Source organism: Arvicanthis niloticus, chromosome 7 (genome assembly GCF_011762505.2).
Source record: "Arvicanthis niloticus isolate mArvNil1 chromosome 7, mArvNil1.pat.X, whole genome shotgun sequence".
Taxonomy (NCBI): Eukaryota; Metazoa; Chordata; class Mammalia; order Rodentia; family Muridae; genus Arvicanthis; species Arvicanthis niloticus.
This window is the reverse complement of record NC_047664.1, coordinates 20,767,322-20,792,974: the sequence shown is the minus strand read 5'-3', so window position 1 is coordinate 20,792,974 and position 25,653 is coordinate 20,767,322. Positions and strand designations below refer to the sequence as shown.

The window sequence follows — 25,653 nt, the reverse complement described above, 5'->3', positions numbered from 1 at the left end:
CATATTATAGTTATATTTATACAGCCACACATGAAAATTACAGAAAAAGCTACTCAGGTTCTTATAATAATGATTAAAACCTTTTAGATTAATTTCATTTCATTTTATGTATATGACTATTCTATTTGCATCTATACACCATACATTTGCCTGCTACCCATGGAATTCAGAGAAGGTGTCAGATCTTCTGGAGGTGGGGTTATAGATGGTTGTGAGCTCCTGTGTGTGCGCTGAAATCAAACCTGGGTTCTCAGCAAGAGCAACAAGTTCTCTTAACCATTGCTTCAGCTGGTTTTACCAAAATGATATTATATGATTTTTTTTTTTTTTACCAAGTGGATGATAATTCCATCTTTTATTATCTACAGAATATTCACTGAGCTAATTTAAATTCACTATATACAATTAACAGCATGCTTGACAAGTTTGATTTAAATTAATTATTTTTCAATAAACATCAAAGTACAAGACTGATAATCTACCCTCATGACAACAAAATGCATTTTAAAGGTTTAAGTTGGGAGCTGGAGAGGCTTCAGTGGTTTGAAGTGCCTACTGCACTTGCGGAAGATAGTTTGATTTTTAGCATCCACATGGTAGACTACAGCTGCCTATAACTCCAGGGCATCAGATGCCCTCTTCTGGACTCCACAGACAATTGCACACACATGTGATTACACACACAGGCACATAATTAAAAATAAAATGAAACATTAAGGTTTAACATGCAAAATAGCTTGCAATCTTTTTCATAAATAAGCCACATGGGTTTATTTCTAGGTCCAGTACAACAAAACACTGTATTTTTAAAATTAGTAAATCTTAAGGACTGACCAAACTAAACTCTTTTCCAAAATACAGGTTTTTTGTTTGTTTGTTTGTTTGGATTCAAACATTCCTGCAAACATTTGAAGATAAATACTGCAAACCTTTTCGGACTTACTAAGTTCTGGGTAGGTTCTCCCATCTGCTAGGGAAAGAACTGGCTCTTCTCTGAACTGTGCATAATGACGTGTCACTGTACTAAGATAATAAAAGTAACAGAAGAAACTTCAAGTCTGCTTTATAATAGGGCCAGAATATCTTCCTGTTCTTTATTTTATGAAGTATAAATCCTAAAAAAATTTACACTTACAAGAAGACTGTATAAGTATGAGGGTTTTGCCTGCATACACGTATAACAACATGCTGTGTGCCTCATCTAGTCCCTGTGGAGTTTGTCAGTTATTTGGATCAGGGTCCTCTGCAGAAGCACGTATTCCTGGGCTCTGCGTCTCCCCAGTCCTGCTCTGTCTTTTAAGGAAGCTTCCTCCTTAGTTGTTTCCTTCCTAAAAAGACCTAGACGATGGTATTTACTCATCCCATTGTCTCCTGATTATAACTGAAACATCCAGGTACAGCCACCAGGCTGTGTTAGAAATTGTCTAAAGTCACCAGACTTAGAAATTGCTCTCCAGACTTGAAGCATACAGCTCGAGTCGTCATGAAAACGTTTAGTAGTATGTTGAGATTCGGGGCAGACTTGGCAGCTGAATTCTAGTACAAGTCCTGAAACGTGAAAAAGCAGATGTGTGGGGGAAGGGATGACTTCCTGAGTGAGGTTGACTGGTGTGAGCACAGAACAGGAATGTCAAGGACCCCAGTACCTCAGGCCCACGGGGACTGCAAGGGCTTCTCGGGTCTAAGTACAAATACAAGGAAGGAAGGAAGGAAGGAAGGAAGGAAGGAAGGAAGGAAGGAAGGAAGGAAGGAAGGAAGGAAAAAAGGAAAGAAGGAAGGAAAGAAAGAAGGAAGGAAGGAAGGAAGGAAAAAAGGAAAAAAGGAAAAAAGGAAAAAAGGAAAAAAGGAAGGAAGGAAGGAAGGAAGGAAGGAAGGAAGGAAGGAAGGAAGGATGGAAGGATGGATCTTTAGCTAAAACTAGTCTAGGGAGAAACTATCAACTATCTACTAAATCTACCAAACACTTGGTACTAGGTATTCTGAGTCCTTGTGCTTAAGTGGCACAGAGTTGAACACAGTAGACTATGTGATTCTAATAAATGTGGAAGAAGACAGTAGAGAGAGAATCATGAACGAGAAATAACAAATGCTTGACTCAAGAACACAAGAATGTGGTAACTCCAGATACTCAAACAATGAAAGCTGCACTGAGAACTGCAGCGATGGAAGATGAGCCTGGAGAGGAGGGCAGGACTGTAAGGCCCTCAGGACTGTGGGAAGAGCTGGCCTTATTCTCTCAGGGAAAGTGATGCTGCCAGAGAGTTTGTCTTCAAAGCGTTATTTAAAAACGGTTTTCTCTTTATATTTTACAATCCTGAATATCCTAAAAAGTGGAACTTTGCTTCCTTTGACCCCGAGCTTTAACCCTTTTCTGACTTGCCAGCAAATTTTTACTCTCATTCTAGAACTTGGATAAAGTCTAAAAAAATCAGTTCATCTGTGTAGAGCTCATGGACATTATCCCATGGATTATGTACTCTAATATGAATTATAGTTCTATTCATTTTTCTTGATTTGTCACCAAAAGGTTCTCAGCTGTACAGAAACAAAGTACAGAGGGAAATATATTTATCGAAGAGTCTCAATCAATGGCCTCCTAAGCAATAAACAACTTCTACAAAGTTCTTTCACCTGCCCGACCGACCACACTCCCCTGGGTCTCCCTAAAGCTGTCTCAAACTCACTCTGTAGACCAGACTGACCCCAAATTCACAGAGACCCGCTTGCCTCTGCCTCCCAAGTGCTGGGATTAAAGGTGTGAGCACTACTCGAGGCTTTTTTTCCCCTGCAAACTCTTGAAGACCCTAAGCTCAGTATCCATTTTCTCCAAGACTCAGGCCACTCTTGTTAGATACCAACCGATTGATTGACTGACTGTTTAACTCATGGGACTTCCCAGTTACCCTGAGAATCCACAGTAAGAAGCAGGTATATTCTTCCAGCCCAGCATGGTGACTTTTAGTAACTACCATACATTATATAAAGGGTAAGGCAGACAACAATGTCTTAAAAAATTAATTCTACAAATTAAAGCACAAGTTAGAGTAAAACTAAAGTAAAGACAGCAAAAATCGTTTCACTGGAAGGAAACGCTAGACATTTGAAGGTGGGGTGGGTTAGATCTCGTTTTATTTAACAAAAGTCTTTTTGATCTCTCCAGAAAGATGGAGTTGCTGACTCTTTAGGGCATGCTGGCTGACTCTCCAGGGCGAGCTGGGGTGAGGCTGGTTGTTACAGCTGTCTTCCCCCTCTTTCATATTAATTTCAGTGTCAAGCAAGGAATCTTTTCATCAAACTCTTATTAACGGAAAAAGAGAACCAGAGACAGAAGCTATGTCCCGTCTTGACAGTCCACTTTCACTTTTTGCTTCTTCTTCCAAGGGTTTCCAAACCATGGAAAGCATTGATGGACAACACACCTTTGTATTAAGAACTTCTCAGAAACAAGGGGAAATGACCAAACTTAAAAATCTACTTTGTCCTTGGAAATGTATCGACCCTGTATCAAGTTTCATATAAAAGGAATGGCCAGGTCTAACCTCTCATATTTATAAAACTGGACACACCCAAGGTTTTTACATTCTTTGTCTTATATCACTATCAAGTGTCAGAATACTAGCAATAGTCCTGGAATACCCTGTTCAGGCCAGCAAACCGCTACCATCCATTGGCATGGGATTGGGCACCTGACAAATAAGCACCAGTGAAATCCACAAGAGTGTTTTCAATTGAACTTGAACTTTTAACAGAGAAAAGGAAATACTGCAACGATATCTTCTATGCCACATGCTCTGAGAAAGAGAGCTCATTCTTCCAACTTAATAGTGGGGTCTCTGTCTTCTCTCCTCCCTGTGTGATTATTCAGGCTAATACAATATGGCAAAGGTGATTTGGAGACTGAATCATAAGACACAGTAAAGGATGTAAGCAAAAAAAAATAAGGTAACATATAGAATAGGAGAAAATATCTGCAAATTGCATATTAGTAAGTGATAATGTCCAAGCTATATAACATTAATAGCTACAAACCAAGAAACAAAAACAAAAAACTCAAACTTTTAATGTGAATAAAAACCTGGGAGAACTTTAATAGGTAGTTTACTTGTCCAAAGAAAATATAGAAATGAAAAGAGCGGTATCAGTAGCCATGAGGAAAATTCAGATTAAAAACCCCACAAAGCTGTCCCCTCCCACTGCTAGCAAAGCGGTTCTGTAAAACAAAAGCTGGAGCCCAGAGTGGTCACAGGCCTGTGATTTCAGCACTCAGACTGAGGCATGAGGATCAAGAGTTCAAGGCCAGCCTGGAGAACATACAAGAGCATGCTTGAATAAAACCCAAACCAGATCAACAGATAATGAAACCAGTAAGAAAATAAAGACACTCACACCCCTGCCAACTCCAGAACAAAATGGGGCAGCTTTTTTTTTTTTTTTAACAGAATGAAAATGCCTTCACTACTGAGCAAAGACTGACTCCAGACAATCCAGATATCCCCAAAAACGGAAATGGGGCTGGGTATGGTGGTGTACACCACCAGTAATTAGAGCACAAACAGTAGGGGCAGGAGGGTGTCTGTGAGTTCACCAGCTTGGTCTACACAGTGAGTTCAGTGTCAATCAGGGACCTATCAGGATCTCATCTCAAGGAAGTGAACAAGTACCAGTCACAAATACTAGGTGATTCCACTTATGTGAGGTACTTAAAAGTTAAATTTATCATATCAAAGAGTAGAATAATGGTTGCCAGGAGCTAAAAGAGCGGGTGGGGGGGTTGGGGGGGGATAGGAAGATACTAGTCAACATGTATAGAACTATAGGTAAGAAAATGATCAATTTTTAAAGATCTGCACTGGACCTATAGTTTACACTTAAAAAGTAAGACAGCAGGTCTCATGGTAAGCGTTCTATTACAGTAAAATAAATTAAAATGAAATATTCCCTTATTGCTTTCAGAATGTCTTACTTTTCTGACCTACTTTCATTTATTATATGTCTTTTTGGACTTGGCTCAGTGCATGTGACTCTTGGACCTACTATAATAGTATTTCTAAACATTTTGTACTTTTCACATAGGAACACAATAGGATATTCATAAATTTTGCTAAGTTGTGATTCCCACATTTTCAGCTTAATAAGTTTTAACAATTGCATATTGACAAAGTAAAGTTTCAAATTATCACTTCCCATCCCTGAGAGCTTCCTCACCCATCACTAAGCTGATCCCTCCTTCCAGGTCAGCAGTGACAGCTTCTGGCCACCCTATTCCAGATGTGTAAGCACAGTACAGGTAGACACTGTGGCTTGGAACATCTGTTATTCATTATGCTACTGTGAATCTCAGTAGCTAAGACTTTGTATCACTAAGCAGTACATGCTGGGTCTCCCTTGTCTTAGGATGGGGCGCGCTTTTGGTCTTGATGCATTTGGGGGCTTGGATTTGCACACTAGGAATGCTCAAACTGTACTCTAGTCTATGAACAGACCAGGTGTTTATTTGTTCCTTGTTGATACACAAATAACTTTGTCCAGTTTCTGTGAAGCCAGTCACTATGGTACATGTCTTTAGTCTCAGCACTCAGAAAACAGAGGCATGTAGACAGATAATGTATATATCAAGTATTTTGAATTTAAAATTGATTCACAGTATATTTTTAATTTACTTATTTTCTAAAGTTATATTTAGAAAATTAGAAACTGCTCAGTTTTCAATACTTGAAAGAAAATGAAGCACTTTTTCCACAAATACAGTACCAATAAAACCCCTTTCCTGTTGTAGCTAAGCACTCTCTCCGTGGTTCTTCACAGGAATGGCTCCTTTAGCAACCTGACCTTAGTTCATGCCTCAGCTTTTGGGTCCTGAAGCCCCCTCTTCATCTCCACTACAATATAGGTTTCACGCCTTGTGGTTACTTCACCATTTCTCTTCCCACCAGAATACAAAGTTCATGTGAGGAACAGACTTGCTTCAGATATACAACAGTTCTGTCTAGCAAATTAACAAATTCTATAAATTGCTGCTACAACAGATAATTAAGCATTGAGAAAGCTAATATAAAGTCCATGTTTTTCCTTAGAACAGTCCTCAAAATTAGTGTTTTTCTTCATTTCTTACCTGTCTGTCTATCTGTCTATCTGTCTGTCTGTCTATCTATCTATCTATCTATCTATCTATCTATCTATCTATCATCTATCTATCGATATTTTATTTGAGACAGAGTCTCACTCTGCAGGTGAAGCTGACCTGGGACTTGCTATTTAGCCCAGGCTGGCAAACATGCCTCTTGTCTCTGCCTCCTCAGTACTGGAATTATTCCACAAGGCATTACATCATCTTGGCTTCATGGTTTCTAAACTTTTATGACCATGATATATAGTTACAAATACATGTGAGTAAAGTCCAGGAAGCACATGGATCAATGTAACTAAGAAAAAAAAGTTTCACACTTACACACAAACCCATCAAGTGTAATGAACTTTCATATGTTCTATTCCCTTTCTTTTTGTTAAAAACCATGGCTTAGTAAACTTATTTTATATCTCCTTATTTCATAAAGACCTAAAATTTAGAAACAATACCCTAGGTTGGAGATCAATAAACTGACACCTACAAGGACTTAAAATAGAATGTGATTTTTATGTGTGAGTAAGGTCATTGTAGTTTTCAATGAGAAGTTTCGTATTTTGCCATATTGGAAATGTTTTACTGTTGCATGTTCATTCTTATTTGGGAAGCTCTACACAATGTTGAAACATGGAGAAAATGTGGCTTAACATAAGAACAGAGGTTTAGGTTCAGGCTCAAATCCCTGCCTACAATTTACTGACCAGGAGACCCTGTAAATAGCCAAATGCCTATCAGCTTCCGTCTTGGTATCTGGGAAGTAGTGAGAATATTTCCATGGAGTTATGTAAAATACACACTGCAGATACTCAATAAAATGTCAGAAACTATTGGTTCTAACAGAATTCTATGGAGAAATATCTTAAATAGAATATAGTCAGTCATAAAATGTAAATGAACAAAACCAGATTATTTATAGCATACAATTTCTATTCCAGAACTATACTGTTCCTCATATGTAGCTAACAGTATTACTTAGCAAGGATAACAGCATAGCTGGTCGGTCCCATTGAGTAGATTCATCAGTTGAGTAAGTAACCATGTACCCATAATTTACAGCCTATGGAAAGTGAGCCAATCACTCCCCTTTGCCCCATCACCATTGTGATTGCTAAGGACACTGTGTACTTCTTGCAACCCATGTTCCTCACATCATTTAGCTGCCGGCTGCAGAGCGCAGGGGCTGCGCTGCCACTGTGCTTGCTCCCCGCCTTGGAAGCAGCATCTCTTCTTGCTTGCTCAAGCAGAACTCTCGCTCTTTCTTTCAGCTCCTCTTGTCTGGACAACATTCGGTGCTTAAAAGCAAAGATACAGAATTAGAAGACAAACCATAAAAATGCAGGTAAAGGTTAGATAACATATTAAAATAGTTAGGTATACAGTCTTCGTAACAGGACTACCCTTAGAAAATATTAATGTTGAGAAGAAACTATAGAATGAATATATAAATTTTGACAAAAATGAAATATAACATTATTCCCTAATACTGGATGAAACGTCAATATAAATTTATAATTTACTTTATTATTATTATTTATTGCATGCATGTGTGTATGAGTGTATGCATGAAATGTGTGCATGTGTGCAGGTGTGAACATGCATGTGTGAATGTAAAAGGGCAACTTTAGGGGTTGTTTTTCTCCTCCCACTGTGAACTTAATTATAGGCAAGTTATTCAGTCTCCCCCAGTCTGAATGAGGTCAATGGGCATGAGAATAGAGCAGCTTGCACAGACTCAATGTAAGAGAGAAATACAATGAGCATTGGTACAAGATAAAGAGTAAATATATCATATACATATTAAAATTATTTATTTTTATTTTATGTACACTGATATTCTGCCTGCTTGTATGTGTGTGATGTTACCAGATCCCCTGCAACTGGAGAACTGACTGTTATGAGCTGCTATATGGGTATTGGAGATTGAACCTGGGTTTTCAGGAAGAGCAGCCAGTGCTCTCATCCAAGAGCCAACTCTCCAGCCCCATATTACTGCATTTTTACCCCTCAATTCCCCTATCCTAGAATAAAACAACTGACCTGCTTGAAGACCTCATTGGGTCTAAATTCTACAGTCCACAACTTCAAGCTGCTATATAAACACTGCAGCTCTGTGTTTGGCCTTAAAAAGCACATAAACACTCTGTTTCTACTTCAAAATGTATGTCTTCATATTTATTGTAGGTATTTTAGAAAACAAATGTAAGTAAAAGTAGTAATAAGTTAGCAAGTCTGGAACTCGGAGATCATTACTGTGTAGCCACACCCACCTTCTATACCTTGCTCGCACTATATACCCACCCTCATCACACCTTCACTTAATACTTAATTGTAAGGAAATATTTCCTGAGCACCTCATGTATTTCTCCTGAAAACATGATTTTTAACAGGATGCCACACAGTCTATCATACAGATAACTTCATTTTACTGGACATATAGAGTCTTGGTTTGTTTTTCTTTTTCTTTTTCTTTTTTTTTTGGGGGGGGGGTTTCCTGAGATAGGGTTTTTCTGTATAGTCCTGGCTGTCCTGGAACTCACTCTGTAGACCAGGCTGGCCCTGAACTCAGAAATCCACCTGCCTCTACTTCCCAAGTGCTGGGATTAAAGGCGTGTGCCACCACTGCCTGGCATTGTTTTTCACTGTCATAAATGCGTTTATGAACATCTTTATACATAAACTGTTGAATCATTTTCTTAGGTAAAATTTCTGAAGGTAATATATTGGGTTTTGGTGGGTACATGGGACTAACTTGGGGACCACTGAGCTACATTCCAACCATATTTAATTTTATTTTGAGATTGATAATTTTATTTTGAGATTGATTCTTAATAAGTTACTCAGGCTGGTTCAAATTTGTGACCCTCCTGCAGAAGTTTCCACAGAACCTGTGATTGACAGACACATGCCACCGATCCAGTTTTTTCTCCCAAGAGTTCAACTAATTCTCTTGTTTCAGCTTCTCAGCTTGGCTAACAGGTACATTTGTGTGTGTGTGTGTGTGTGTGTGTGTGTGTGTGTGTGTGTGTAGGCTAGAGGTCATGATGGGTGCCTCTTACTTATTCTCCCAAAGCTTGGCCAGGCCAGGAGGCCCTCAGCTCCAGGGTTAGCCTACCTTCCCTCTTCAGGCATAGGGTAACAGATGCACACTCTCACACTCAGCTTTGTATGTGAGCATTGTGGATCCAGACTCAAGAGTTCATGCTTCCTCCTCAGCCCCAACATAAACATTTTTAAGGGAACTTGATACTCATTGCTAAAAAGGCCCTTCAGCCAACTGACTGCTGTACATGTGAGCTATGGGGTGCTTTCAATGCTATTATGATCCAAACCAAAGAGGCATCTGAACATACAGAGTGAGGATGCAGTTAGAAAGGTTTGGTTTTCAACTGAAGCTTTGAAGTTCATCATATAACTGTAAGTAACTTTGTGAGCCCTGCTTTCCCATGTGCCAAAAAGGATCTAAGCCCTTCATGTGATGGGAAGTTTCAGGAAGACACAGGCAAGCTACATAATTGTCATATGCAAAGAGACTGAAGTGATATGACTGTAAGTCCATATTAAGTTGTTGTAGGGGGCTGGAGAAATGGCTCAGCGGTTAAGAGCACTGACTACTCTTCCAGAGGTCCTGAGTTCAATTCTCAGCAACCACATGGTGGCTCACAACCATCTATAATGGGATCCAATGCCCTCTTCTGGTGTGTCTGAAGAGAGCTACAGTGTACTCATATACATAAAATAAATAAATCTTAAAAAAAATGTTGTAGTTCCTGTGAGCTAGTGTTCATGAGATTCATGAACACTATTTTATTAAGTACTAAGAAAGAATAATCACTAACAAATTTTGATATAACATCCTTTTATGAAAGATTTAAAATATATTAATAATATATTAAATTCGTTAAAATATATTAAGATATATATCTGAAATTTATAATGTGGTATATAAAAGAGAAGCAGATATTTGTATAAAATTTAGCTGCGATTTAACCTATCAAACATCAATATCCACATTACACTTTTGGTGTTAGACACTGTTTCTGTCAACTTCCTGTCAAATGAAGCATTCTATTTATACTAAGCAGAATTGCTTCCTTCTATTGTCCCTTCCTTTCTTCATCATAGTTTTGTTCTGTAGCTCAGGTTAGCTGGGAACTCATGGTGGCCACCTCCTTTGCTTCCTTAACGATGGGACTACAGGCATGAGCTACCACACCTGCCTTGACTCCAAGGAAAGCCTTTGAGTACAAAGCATGGGCAAAGAACAAGCATGCACAGTGCTGTAAATCTGCAGTTACTCTCGACATCCTGTGTGGCACACTAATTGTGTGGATGGAATCTTAGCAGAATTAAATTTTAGAGTTAAATGGGTTAACAGATATTAGTTCACTTAACCCCTGTGGAAAACTGATGGTTTAAAACGCCAGTTAATAGATCACACCGCTAATTATTGGAGAAAAGTTCAAAATGAGAATTCATGTTCTTAGATTTTTTCTAATTTTAATGATTGATCCAAATTTCTATCTTTAAACACATTTGCTTCAAAATATGGTTTACAAGAAAAGTCTGTGTTAGATAAAACTAAGGTTCATCAAATTCTGCAGTTGTCACTCAGCAAATAAGGACTGGTATTTTCCATTTCATTAAGAAAAAAGCAGCAGAGGACCTGCAAGATGTCTCATTAATAAAATCACTTTTAAGCCCGATGACCTGAATTCGATCCTGAAGCCCTCACTGGAGAGAGGTAATTCCTGAAAGTTGTCTGTGCACATGCGTGCTTCCATGCGTGTGTGCATGCGTGCGTGCGTGAGTGTCTGTCTCTATGTGTGTGTATTTGTGTATGAGTGAGTGTGACTTAGAATGACAAAAACTTCATAAGAGCAGCGGGATTTCCCAATGCTTAATTTCAACCTGCTGTAATATCGGAATCATAGAGCCCTCAGGAAACACTTATTTGTGAGAGGATAAAAGTAATAATGATAAGTAACATCCTAGAGTGAAATTGTTTTAATTTCGGGTGTTATTGGAAAAGGCTTTGAAGAGCTTCTGTGTTCCCCAGTTGTTGGTGGTCGGTTGGTTTTCCAATATTAGAGACTGACCCCAGGGCCTCCAGCACACTGGGCTCTGAGCTATGTTCCCCAGGCTGAGGCCCACACTTCAGAACTGCCATGCTTTGGCGGAAGAGGCGACTCTGGGGGTTGGGAGCACTATCAACAATTTTAAATCAGAGTGACTCAGAAGAGTTGGTTTATAAAGGTAGGAAAAGAAAAGCCTCATTTAGTTTAGTTTTCTTAAAAATTCTCTTTTTAAATGACCATGTAAATGTGCTGAATGTAGTTGGTAGAATGCTTGCCTTCCATGCTTGAAGCCTGTCTTAATATCATCACTACACACACTGGGAACAGTGGCTCATGGCTCTGATAGAGCACTCAAGAAGTGAAGGCAGGAAGATCTGCATAGTGAGCTGGAGGATAGCCTGAGGTACATAAGTCTCTGTCTAAAAGAGAAGGGAAGAAGGAACCTGAGATAAAGATCTATGCCTCAGTCTCAAAGGGGGCCTGCAATAAACAAGGAAAACAACTGTAAGATAAAAGAGTGTTTGGGCTGGGGAGGTGTGAGTTAGCCACTTTACTGACCAAGCACCCCAGTTAGATCCTCAGCAGCATCTATGGGAAAACCCAGGCCGCTGTCTGTTAGACCCCAGGTGACTGACACAGGCTAATTCCCAGAGCTCACTGCCAGGCAGCCCAGAGGAGCTGAGTGGTAAGAGATCAAGAAAGATACTTGAGACTGATCCCTGGCTTCCACGTACTCACAAACACACGTAAAGACATGCACACATGCATATACGCACTACATGCAAAAGGAAAACTTAAAATAAAGAAAAGCAGGTGTCAGCATTTTATTGGCAGTTTTTGTTGTTCTACTTAAAAAAAAAAAAAAAAAAAACAATCACATGCACACACGCACACGCAGACGCAGACGCAGATGCATACACCCAACTTTATAACTGACAGTACCAGAGAATCAATACCAGAAATTTCAAGGGTAAGAGTTCAATATGATGTCATAGTCCCTTGTGAGAAGAAATACTGGTGTTACTAGAATTTTTATTTTAAGTTTTTCAAAGCAGGGGATCATTATTTAGCTCACACTACGTGGAATTTGCTCTGTAGCCCAGGATGGTCTCAAATCCCTCATTGTCCTGCCTCAGAACACTGGTGCTGTGTACTACCATGCCTTGGAGGTAATAAACATAAGACATAAGTAACGACAGAGCTGACAATGCCATTTCTGTTGCAACTAAAATACTTAAGGTCACTGTTCTGAATGGAAAGTACATAGTTTGGCATGTACGATTTAGAATTGCACTCACATTGAGTGCAGTACTGAAATATCCTTCATCTTCTGTTTGAGACAGGACTTTCTACAGCCAAGGCAAGACTTTGAATTCTTGGTCCTTCTGCATCAGAGTCCCAAGAATTGGGACTACCAATTAGTATGTACCATCCTAAACTTCTTTGACAGTCTAATGAACATTATAAGCAATGATATTTTTAAAAAGCTTTATTCATTTGTTATCTGTCTGTCTGTCTGTCTGTCTATGTGTATGCACGTGAGTTTATGCATATAACATGAACGCAATGCATCTGCAGAGGCTAGAGAAAGTGTTAAAACTCCCTGAGACCAGAGTTACATGTTGCTGTGAGCCACCACACACACACAGGAGGTGCTGGCCCTCTGGGAGAGAGGTAAAAGCTCTTAGCTAATGAGCCATTTCTCCATCCCTCGTAATGATATTGTGATTTGAAAAGCTGACATTCCTCATCCTTCAACCTTAGTTGGGCTTACAATATTGTCTTTCAAACTTCAAATAGACAGCAGGTATAGTTTTTGTATATTTTCACGGTAAATAAGACTTTGCTTTTATTCATGTATAACATCTTCAAGTGTTCTATCAACACAAAAGAATAAAAAGACAGAATAGCACTTACTAACTATCTACCCAGTGCATGTTCTGACCCACTTACCTGAACTGTTTTGCTGGAGTGTTCTGCATGATTTAAAGTGCTCTTGTCTGCATCTGGATCAGACTCTATCTGCCTTAGAGAAGCACATGGTTTCTTTGTAAAGTCTGTGTCTCTGTTATATGAATATCCAAGTTTAGAAGGAGGGGATAAACTTGGCTTTTTGATAGCCAATTCACCATCCAATCTGCATTCTAAAGAGCTGGAATTCTCTATTTTCTCTTGTTCCACATCACTACTGGTATTTACAGTCTGAAGCTTTTGCTCCTGAGGTGAGGGTGGAGACATATCCTTCTTTTTGCCACTGACATATAAGTCACTTAATTCTAAGTTCTCAGCTTTCAGTAGTCTCTTCTTGCCTGATGAAACCAGTGCTTGAGCTGAATCAGTACTAGAACTTAACCCAGGGTCATCAGACCCTGAAGTCCTCCTGGAGCTCTGCTGGGACTTTTGGGGCTCCGTGTCACTTTTAGTCCTGCGGTAGTAAGGGGAAGCTGTGCTTGGACTAAGGTGGTCATCTGGAGTCTGGTGCTCACTTTCCGACTCTCCCACTCCACTGTCAGTTACAAACACAGAGTCGTCCTGCGACAGGAGATCCACGGCCCCACTGGTAGGCTGCTGCCGTTCAGGTTCCCGCTTCAGGTCGCTGAGCTCAGCATAGAATTTTTCTTGATCCACAGAACTATTTGTGTCTGTTTCATAATTTCCAACTTTGTATGTGCTCTTACTGCTGTTTTCTTCTATCTGAACCACATTTAGCTCTTGACCGCTAAAATGTGCCCTTATTTGATAGAGATAAGTCATAACAGTCAGTTTGTCGGGGATTGCTAATAAAACCATATCAGAAGGTTCCAGTAAACGGGAAATTCCAATGCTGGCAAATCCATCGTAAGCCTTCAAAGAGAAGAAGGGACAAACAAATATACCGAACAGCTTAGTCATCTATTTTAAAGAGCAAAATTTTAAAGCTTTTTGTTATTGTAGAGCACATACAATTACTGACACTATACCACAGGAAAAGAATAGAATTGCAAGAAAAAAAATGAATAAAAAGGAGAAAAGAGAAAACCTTACTACATAAACAAAAATCTTACGGGAAAATTTTAAGGAAAAAATTGGGGTATGAAGAAATGTTAGACGAATACATCTCCAGCTTTTCTCATCCCTGTCTGCCCCGCTTTCCACGGTCATGTCATTACAGCGAAGAAGCACTGCTGGGCAAGCCCAACGAACTAACTACTATACTGTTTGCTAGAAAATGCAAACAGAGATTATTTAATCTTAGAGGCATAGAAACATTTTTAACATGACTTGGGGTTGATTTTCACAACGAGAAGAATGGCTTTATTTTTACTTCTGCTGTTCTGGAAAGGATGAAATGTTTTGAATACTGCAACATAGCTGAGACTGTGAGGTTGCATTGTATTATTTTGTTAGCCTTTAAATGACTGTGGCACATCAGGTTTTTCTAGTTTTGAAGAATCAAAGCTGTTTCTCAATTTACAATTAATTATTACTATCCTGAACTAACCCCTGAAACAGCACTGTGTTGCAGGAAGCATTCAGATTCTCGGTCAAGAAGAAAGGGCTCTACAGAGACACTATTGATTGTGTTTACATGTTAAAAATTTCTATTCTTGACAACAACTTGCATTTAGGAGCACAATTTAATGTTTGTCTTAAAAGAAATGTTAGGAAGTTATTTAATCAAAAGAATTTTTGTGCTTTTATAGTAAATTTCTGCTTTTGAATTTAATTGGTATTCTTCCTGTAGCTTTACCATGTGAAGAAAGAAAATGAAAAATAAATTGTGCTATTAAGACCTATTTAATTTCCACAGAATGATGCTTATAATACAGGTTCTTCAGAATATCTGCTAGAGAGGTGGCTCAGTTGGTGTGCATGTATAGACTTGTTTGTTCTTTACATGTTTTAGGAAAATTAAAGTCATTTTCTTCCTTGTGTGTCCTGACTACTTGACGGACAGACATCAATAGCAGCCTGTCAGGAAATGCACTGCAGGCAGTAATCTAGACATTTCCTAATTATCTAAAATGCTGACACACTGGTTAAGATCAGGCGCCACAGGTAAGTGCTGAGTTTTTTTTTACAGACCTAAAAAAATGATTTGCTCTCTGTGAGCAATGTCCTGCTGGTGTTTTGCTTCACTAGCCATTCATTTTATGCATACTAACTGTGCTTTAAAACAAATCAGGTTTCTTATAATATGAGGTAAAATTTGTATCCAAGATTTATACAGGTTAACTTTTGCCATGGTCAATCACAGCTGTGATTGTAGATGATAAAGGGGGAGAGTGTTTCTTTAAAGATACATATATGTATATAAAATAAATACTATTTATTTGTGTGTGTATGGAGTGCGGGTATATGGCTGCTGCAGTGGCTGCTGTGTGTGTGTGGGTATCTAAGGATAACTTGTGGGAGTTTGTTCTTCATCCACCACATGAGTGTCAGCGACAGAACTCGCTGCTAGGGCTTGGCAGCAGGCACCTTTAGCACAGAGTCACCTTATTAGCCAAGTATTTTCTTCAAAGAACATTATCTTATTTATTCCAAAATGTTAAGTTAGTTAAGGAAGAGTCACTAACAATCATATTACAAGTAAAAGTGGAATGTAAGAGGAAGATTTTGTTTCCGGGATATAAGAGCATATGAGAGCACAAAGGGTTATCAGGGAAAGCCTTGGAAAACAGGAAATAATCTATAGGTTGCAACTAAAGTTCTCAGTGTAGACATGATGTGATGAAACCCTGCAACTATGTACATTGACGTGTACTGAAGAGTGTGCAAAAAGAATCAGTGTTAAAACCCTCATTAAAAATCAAGATTATCTACCATGGGAGATCTGTTTGACATTTGGGGGTTGAACCAGTATCGAGCCATGCTAACTAAACACTTATTTAGCTGTATTGCTAGTTTCAAGAAACCATCCAAATGGATTATTCTTCCCTATGCAGTAATTAGAAAACCATATGTAAGTCTATGCTACTTAAACCTTTAATGAGATCCTCTCTCTATTTTAAAATACATATAGAATAACAGAGGAAAGTTCTACTTAAGGAACAATCACCATTTAACTGGTTGGGCCTTGTTTCCGATGGTCCAGGCCTCACTGAGCTCCAGAGGCTCCCCCCACCCCCTTACAGCTGTGACAACTGACTGGCAATCAGCACTTCATTTTATAATGCTGACATCTGCATTTCTATTAGCTTGTCACTTTAGTCAAATGCAAGTAAATGAAGATAAAGAAATGTCACCTCTATGGATATAGTTTAATAAATGAGAAAAAAAGGCATTTCACTTAATAAACATGGGCTTTCTAAAATTATGTTAAGATGTAATTCACGAGAGTCACTTCCTTTGTAGAAAGCCTATGAGAAAGTGCTGGGGATTGAGCCCAGAGTCTTCAAGTTCTTTCACTCAGTGAAATTCCTAGCTCCTAAAAGGTAATCTCTATGAGGAATAGGTACTAATTTTGAAAGACTACCCCTTTCAGGTGGCAAACAAAGGAGAGAGAGAGAGAGCGCAAGAGAGCGAGCGAGAGAAAGAGAGAGAGAGAGAGAGAGAGAGAGAGAGAGAGAGAGAGAAAACGCGCGAGCTGTAAATGTATTATAACTACATATAACCCACATCAAGGAAAAAAATTGCTTTGATTTAATAAATTCTTAATTAAACTTCTACCAAGATTATAAGACTTAAAAAGTGATAGTTCCATCTAATTTAATAATTTGAACAATATTAAAATTTTTTGTCTCCACAAGAGATTATTTACTACCTTGTTCTCTGAGCTCCTTTGTCACTGGATTTTCTCCTGAGAGTAATATAAAATATCTTTTAATGAACATATTAATTAATGTATGTGTGATTATAGACACATATATACACATAATCTCATGTAGCCCAGGCTGACCAAGGACCTTGAACTAATCCTCCTGCCTCCAGCTCCCAAGTACTGGGATAAAGGAGTGTGCTGTCATAGTCAGTCAATCATTAATAATTTGAAGGAGTTCTAAACTGTCATTTGTAGAGATCTGCAAAAATTGGAGTAAAATATGAAGATTCTTAACAAAAGAAAATATGAATGTTTATAGAATTATGACACAATGTATTATACAAAATACGTTTTCCTTCAACTGTGTTCAAGAGCTTGCTGAATTCCATCTACTGACGCACTTACAGATAAAATCTACAGGTTAAAAATGCCTATTCTAAAACAACAATACCACTGTTTTTTCACTTGAGAAACTCAATTCAAACAAACACTGAATGTGGACTGTGAGCAGAGCCTGATGGTGCTTTCTTTGCATATTGAAAATCACATATACCACTTCACCTACAAAATAAACACATTCATCAGCCTCAGCTACAGTCAGCTGGCCCACGAGGCCAAATCCTCCCATGTAGCTGCTCTAAAATCTGATGGGATCAATATCCTCGTATGCAGTTTAGGTAGTTCTGATGATGTATATAATTATATATGGAAATATATAAAAAGTAAAAAAAAATACTTATAGAAAGTAAAAAAAAAAAGCAGTTTATCATGCTTTGCATTCACAAGTCTATGTAATCTTTTATGTTTACACTATAGATTCTTGCTTTTATCGCCTAAAATATTTTTTTAAAGTTACATAATAGTCATGAAAACTTTGGGTATAGTCTTCAAAAGCTAAATGTTGCAGTAAAAGCAATATGGTTTAAGAAACAGTTAACGATGAGCATGCACACCCTGATGTCCACGCACACCAGAGTAAACTAAGCAGCCTAGTTAACCTGCATGGAGCGGTCCACCTTTGCACGCAATAGTTACGACCTCACCCAACACCATTGCCTTTCTCAAATTAATAAAAACTGCAGTGAAGCCAAAATTGAAACTTTGCTTTCCCCTGGCATTGCTTACCTTTTTGTTGTTTTCTTTAATATCTTGAGGGTTCAGAGATTTGTAGTCGCTGAGGGGAAAAATGACATAGTAGTTATATGTAACACTTGGTAAAAATAAATTTTTGTAAAATAAACTGAATTTAAAAATTTGATATTCAATAATATCAAAGGGCAACTAATAATTTCACAGAAGTTCAATAAACAAAAGTAATAGTGTAAAAAAAATTAAGGAAACAGGCAAACAAACAAACAAACAGTGATTACATGCTTTATTGCCTGAAACTTTCCAATTAAAAGAGAAGTTAAGGCAAGTTAAGAGACTATCTTTGACAACGACATTTACCATTAGATAATCCCTTATCAATATACAAAGGGCTACAGGATTATTTGCTTCTTATTTGAACACTAACAGAAATTCTATAATAAAGTCAGTTTTTAATAAGATTAAAGAGAAAAATCATTTTTTAAAAGGAAAAAACTACTATTAGGTACTGAGAAAACGGTTGGTATTCTGACATACACTTCTCTCAAAAAAGGCAAGTTCTATAGTTCAAAAACAGAGATGGCCAAGTATTTTAGAATACATGCTAAGAAATTACTCTGTGTTCTTCTAAGAATGTCAGTTACTTACAAATATTTAAGCCATTTCTACTTACATTAAGTCTGGTCTAAAGTGGTGTAAGATTGCACAAAAAGATAAACCATTCCTCCATGATGTGGTAAAGTTAGTGATTTTCACGCCCCGGTAGTTTTTTGTAACTTCTTTGCACCATGCAAGCAACGACTGACTAGCATTTGGCTTTTGCCCCAGAACAGGACTTGGTATCGGGCTTGGCTAGAATATAAGAAAGAAAGAAAGTAAAAGGGTGGGAAGGGGATACTAAAAGAACCTAATGGAAGATAAAAATTAACATTAATTGACCTTAGCTAAATCATTTGAAACCTTTGATGTCAGTTTGGTCCTTCAACACTGTCAATCCGTAACAACGGTTGCCTCTGAGAGGGAGACATAAATCTTAAGTTATTATCTCCTTTTCGCCCATGGCATCTGCCTGACAAGTAGATAAAGCAACACTTTAAACTTTTGGGAAGAAAAGTCATGAGTGTCCTTGATGGAAACATCATGTTAAAATATCTGAATACTTAAGGCTAAATATCTGCGTAACTTACATACTAAAGAAGGTTTCCCAGACGCAATCATAAACAAACAAGACCAGATAAAAATAATGCATCGGTGTCTGACTGCAGCAAAAACTGTGGCGTTGCAACTACTCTCAAGTATTGAGAAATAACCTGGTGGAGACGTCAGTCATAGTAAGTGTAAAACACAGCACAACACAATGGTAGTCATATTCCAACATTCTTCCTATACACACTTAACAACAATACAGTTTTAATTATTAGCAACAGGCAGCGTTTGGTGCCAATAACCCACAATAGTATATATTTTGGATATACTCAAAATATTTCCTAATTATTTTTGAGAGCCATCTTTGAATAGTAGAGTTCATTTTATGTGTTTACATCTTAGGCACATGCTTCCCTTTCTCCAAATTTAATTTAACTTAATTTGGATAACCATGGTAACAGAACTAAGATTATATAGTAAAATTTTAATTTTAAAGTTTCATTACTCTCAAAATCATGCCATTTGTTTTTACTGAATAACTACAATGTTTTATGATAATTGTGAAGGTTGGTACAACTGAAAACTATAAGAATGCTACTTAATATTTTTGGACTTTAATTCTTTTAATAAAATTGTTAGCTAGGAAAACAAAAGAGCCATGTAGAGTAAGATGAGAGAATGGACATTTGTCCTGACATCATTTAAGTTTAACCAATGATCCATTCCTACAATAATGCTTACTTAAGACAGATTGATGATGCTCCACTTGACAATAGCAGGTCAGTGCCAAAACTATTAAAATAATCAACTAGGATTTACCAAATATGTAATTTTGTGTTTCTATTATCGAATTAGAAGGCAATACATATATTATTACAACCTTGCAAAGCTGTGTTCTTTAAACAATCACCTCTACAAAGCAAATTCTAAAGTTCATTAATTGTAAAAACCAACATATTCAGGGCTGGTGAAACAGCTCAGTGCAAAAAGGTCCATGCTGCCAGGTCTTCTGATCGGAGTTCAATTCCTGGGATCCACAAGGCAGGAGGAAAGAACAGACTTGTGCAAGTTATCTTACCTCTACATTACATACATGCACACATGGGCACACATACATGAAAGTGTAATAAATAAACAAATTTGAACTAATTTGACCTAATGTAAAGAAGTACATAAAATTGATTTCCAGATACAGGACATTTACTTTAAATAGCTCATTTAGTTTTCCACTTAATTATGTAAAAATAAAGTGCATGGCCCATAGTGACCTTCGAATCCTTCTGGTCACTTAGACTGATTCAGATTGACCTAGAGTGCTATGAACTTGGGAATCCATGAATTAGGCACATTTTCTAAATTCTCTATTATTTATTTTCCTATCATTCAAATAATAACCTGTTACAATATTTTCTGTATAAAATTGTTAAAGCATAGAAGCATCTGAGACTAGGTTATATGTCAGGTAGATAATCTGCAATTATAATTCTAACAGTTCATTTGAAACATGCCATTACAATTATTGACTATATATCCCTATCTCTAAAAATGTCTAATATAAGAAAGCTAGACAAGCTAAGATAAAATTTGGATTTGTTCTGACCAGAAGCCTGTGTTAAAAGCAACAATTCACTTTCCACAAAAAGGAGTCATAAGCAATGGGGAAAACTGGTAAAATTACAAGCCCCATAAGTGACCATGTTAGTTTGCAGAAAAACACCATTAGCAGATCTACTAAATAGATTATCAAGCTGTTGGCCTTTCATCTAATATTCTGCAGAAGGCCATAAAAATTAACAAATCATTTAAAAAATGCTGACATGTAGCTGGAGGAGACACTTATTTCCTGTTGTAGCCTTGAGGTGGGTTATTGGACTGTGTTTTAGTTTCCTCCTCTGCAAATGGCAACTACAATGGTAAGTATAAACAGGCAGACATAGATACACAGTGCTGTAGTATGGAGACCGCCTCCTCACTCCCTCTTGCCTGCCACTCTTCCCCTGATCACTTTCAGTGACACTCATCTTTGATTGTCCCTTACTTCAGTTGCATTCCGACCTTTGAAGACATTATTCCATTTGCCTGGTGCTCTCAGATATTCAAACAGTAACCTTCAATACAATCTTCTACCTGGCACTGTCATAATAATACAACCCAGGCCTATCATCCAACTCCAACACAGCACTCCTGACTCCTCCTACCTTGTTCTGTCTTCCCACAATACCTAAACTTTGTGGTCGGTATGTATTATACTTACTAGTTATTTGTCTGTCTGTACTAAAAAGAACTCTGTTAAGACTTTCAATTTGCCTTATTTTCTAACCTATCTTAGGTTTCCAGATTAATTCCTGATGCACAGTAAGTAACCAGTAAATACTGTTAAGTGAAACAAAACACTTAATAAAAGATACGGTAGACCAGTTAAGTAGTAACTACAATTACCATGCTGTGACCCTGGACCATCAGGACCAAATGTCACCTACATCATCAGCCCTGTATGCCACTGTGCATCATTCTGTCCCCACGCACCGCCACACACCGCAGCCCTGTCCTGTCACCATATAGTTTCAGCACCACACTATCTACCACGAGTCATCAGCACAGAAGTCCTACTTCTGTTTTTTGAGACTCCTTTCTAATTTCAAAAGCCATGAATTTAAGAAAATGAAGTAATACTTTAAATTTTTTCTAAACAAAGCTTAACTAATGAATAATATTTGTATGTTGATATTCTGTGTATGAAACAAGGTTCATGCAATTTATCTGATGAAACAAGCTATAAATAACTAATTTATGTTTTCCAAAGAAAAGAAGATACCAAGATCTATCAATCAAATGTAGACAATGAAGGGCCAAGGATGGTGGCGCACACCTTTAATCCCAGCACTTGGAGGCTGAGAAAGGCAGAGGCAGGTGGATCTCTGTGAGTTCAAGAATTCAACTTTACATAGTGCATCCCAGGACAGCAAGGGTGACATAGAGAGACCTAGTTTCTTTAAAAAAAAAAAAAGTAGAAATCAACTTTCAAATATAATTTTAATATAGTAATATAGCAGATTACTGTTAAAATTAAGGTCACTGAATTCTTCTTCCTATCAATACAAATGATCTTCAATAATACCTCATTCAGATAATCTAAATATCTCACTGTAAAATTTCCTAAAATTTAGTAGAATGAGAAACTATAGTTTCACTTCCTTCTGCTCTATACTTGTCAATAGTCTCTCCCTCTTGTGCCATCTCCCTTGTCCGTGGCCACAGTCACACACGTAGGTATTTCTCTGCATGGTTCTCCTTCTCTCCTCACTCTCAGGATTCCAGCTCTCACTTCCACACACATGATTCCCACATATACAAATATGCTTCCAACTCTCTCAAAATGACATTTCCAGCTGGCTGTCCTTCCTACCATATAAAATTTGAACTCAGTATGTTTAAAATCATGATTTTCCTTATAATCTGATTCTTTTTATTATGTTTGAAAATGATACCATTATTGTCCCAACTGTATGGATTTCAGCCTCAGAATCATTTTAAAATTCTTCTTTTATATATCACTTACTAGTTAATGCATGGAAATTTATATATTATTGTTGTGGCTGTATTTTTTTTTTATAATTTTATAATCTATCTCCTTTTGCTGAGGTTATTGCCTCAGTCTTCCTTGTTGCAAATTCTCCCTTTCCTATTATCAAAGCATGGTGTTCTCACAATACATTTCATATCAATGCTGGTTCTCAACACATAAAAAATACCACAACAGGCTGTACTCTAAAATCCAAAGCATGGTAAATGTGTTTACTAGCGTGACTCACCAGTCTGTAACTCATTCTATGCTTTCTGCCAAAACCCTGGCTTCCCCATCTCCAGAGAGTCCATATAGATCATCACTTCTGCCACACATACAACTGCAACAACACCACATTCTTTTTTCAAGACTCAATTTAATTGTCATCTGTACAAAATCTTATCCTAATTCCCAATCAGCAGGCAGGAGCCCCTTTTCAATGTTCTCTTAATTTTCTGTGTCTCCTACAATGAGACATGGAAATTTTCCTCGATTACACTATATTCTACATAGCATCTTCTTATAGTGCTCACAGAATATAAGCTGAATATCAAAGTATTAAATACAAACTTTACATATCCATCACAAGCCCTTTCAGATAACAATGGCCGTTAAAACACAGTCAAGGAAACTCAGGCTACACAGGTTGCAGTAGATGTATCTATACCACAGTGTCTCCACACCAATGGAAACTGCTTACAATACACATTTCACATTCAAAGGTAATGCAGCTTTACAACATCAGTAGATACTGTACATTTCTTGAAACTAGCATTACCAAAACAAACCAACAAACAACCCAAAGGCAATTATTCAAAACAAATTAAAACTCAGGAGTTCCAAAAAAAAAAAAAAAAAAAACCCCTTTGTCCATTCTGTTAGATTTTTTAGATTTTGGACTAGAATTAGAATAAGAACTAATTAAGCCCAGTTCAGTAAAATATACACTATTATTGCTAAAGCTGATGGGTATTTTGGTCTTTACATTAGGATTCTTGGAGACTTTCCTCAATTATTGCAAATCATGCTTAAGGAACATTGGCTAGATCTGATTTTAGCATTTGGTAAGTCAAGAATAGCAGCGATGGTGAGAACAAGAACATCTGCATCTGTATTATTCCTACATCTCTGTCCCCATCCCATTCCTCCCTCTCTGCCTTTTCCAAGGTGACATCATTCATCTTCCTTCTCTCCTTCCCCATCCTCCCCTTCTCTCTCTGAATAAGGGCTCTCCAGTCCAGCCTCTGGCCTCATTAACTAGCAGAGTATGGCCTTGAACTCTTTATCCTCCTGCCTTATCAGAGTGCTAGAATTACAGGCTGTGGTTACAGCAGTGTATGCATGCTAGAGACTGAACCCAGAGAATCATGTGTGTGAGGCTCTAAGCCACACCCCAGCACTTACTTCTCTCTTATAGTAAAAGGGATGCAGTCTTATGATGCTGGTAGATAACTTGTAGATTTATGCTCAGGTTAAAATAATACTGAGAACTCTCAGCTATGTTAACTTTTTTTTTTTAAGAGCAGAAAAAATATTAGAAAAGGTTTTAAAGAGCTATACAACAATTATTCTGAAGGGTAGTAGTGGAGTAATGCCAAGTCAGACAGTAAATCAAAGTCTTGGCACTATCTCTCTAAAGGTTATCCCCAGAGTGAGCCTGCGGCACTGGATGCCAGGCATCACTGGATGCCAGGCAGACTCTTACAGCAGCAGTAGGACCACTATTGCCTCCAAAGTCACATGAATAAAATGTAAACCGAATGCAAATACAATACAAAAAATAGGAGTTAGATTCACTTACTATCCAGCTTTATTGTGAAAAGGAAAGACCCACCAGGGGTATGGATTGTAGTCACAGATCAGAAACTCAGTTTTGTGGAGAAACTTAATTTTTCCCCTCAGAGAGAAAGGGTTAAACCCACTGACCCATTTTTAATGAAGAAATCATCAAATTTACCCAATATATTTACAATTTCCATGGGAAACACGTTAGCTAACTCTGAACTATTATGTGCTACAAGGAGCCAGTACCTATTCCAACAATGGCCCATGCTTGATGAACGACAAACACCCGTCAGCCTATGAATAAACTCTAAAATGAAAACTAGAAACAAATGCCCAGCATCCTATGCCTAGTATGTGTTCTACACAATCAGGACCTTGAAAACCTGTGGACAGGACACTATAGCACCGTATGCTCTGCAAGCCTCAATGGCCCACATCAAGAGGATTCATTAACTTATCTGACAATAATTATGTATTTATAGCACTTGACACTATGATGCAAAAACTAAAGTTTCCTGTGCTTCTTAACATTAAACCCGGTGCTAAGCAACTATGTATATTTCTCCCTGGTAAAAGGCTTTATACTCAAAATATATGAAAAATTCTTAAAACACAGAAAATAAGGTCAGCCAATATAATGATGGACAAAAACGAAAAGAGTGCTTTCAACATTTTACTTGAATATAAAATGAAGACTAAGTATCTAGAAACTATGAACCTTTGTCCAGTCACATGAGTACTCAGAAAGCTGTACATGGCACTAACACATGCTTTCCCTAGACAGGCTGACATTGTAATAGATAGTTTCATTGAAATGATACTAATGAGATTAAAACTATTAATGGGCAAGGATGTGGGAGAAACAAGTTTTCATCCAGAGTTGATGAGAAACTCTGGTAAGATCTATTCCGTTAAAATTTGAAGACACGGCTGTCCTATGACCCAACCATTTCTAGGTTCATGGCCTATAGAGGTACATGCTTGTCAACCAAAACAACAGATGTGTATAGAAATGTTTACAACAGCACCTTTCATAACTTTCTGAATGATATGAAACAATCACCGAACAATATCATTAGGTATCACCTAGAATACAAGAGGAGAGAAGAACAGACTCCAGACTTGC

General features: G+C 37.7%; 1 protein-coding gene across 11 annotated transcripts in view; it reads right to left on the bottom strand.

Moving 5' to 3' along the window:
- The window catches only part of Ehbp1 (EH domain binding protein 1), a 280,423-nt gene that overhangs the window by 77,657 nt on the left and 177,113 nt on the right, over positions 1-25,653 (bottom strand). For all 11 annotated transcript variants that reach the window (XM_076938043.1, XM_076938041.1, XM_034508576.2 and 8 more), the window contains 4 exons: positions 18,705-18,883; positions 18,068-18,116; positions 13,153-14,043; positions 7,273-7,416 (listed from right to left, as the gene is read on the bottom strand). In XM_076938043.1, the coding sequence (XP_076794158.1) occupies positions 7,273-7,416; positions 13,153-14,043; positions 18,068-18,116; positions 18,705-18,883 (1,263 nt within the window). The remainder of the gene's footprint in view (positions 1-7,272; positions 7,417-13,152; positions 14,044-18,067; positions 18,117-18,704; positions 18,884-25,653) is intronic.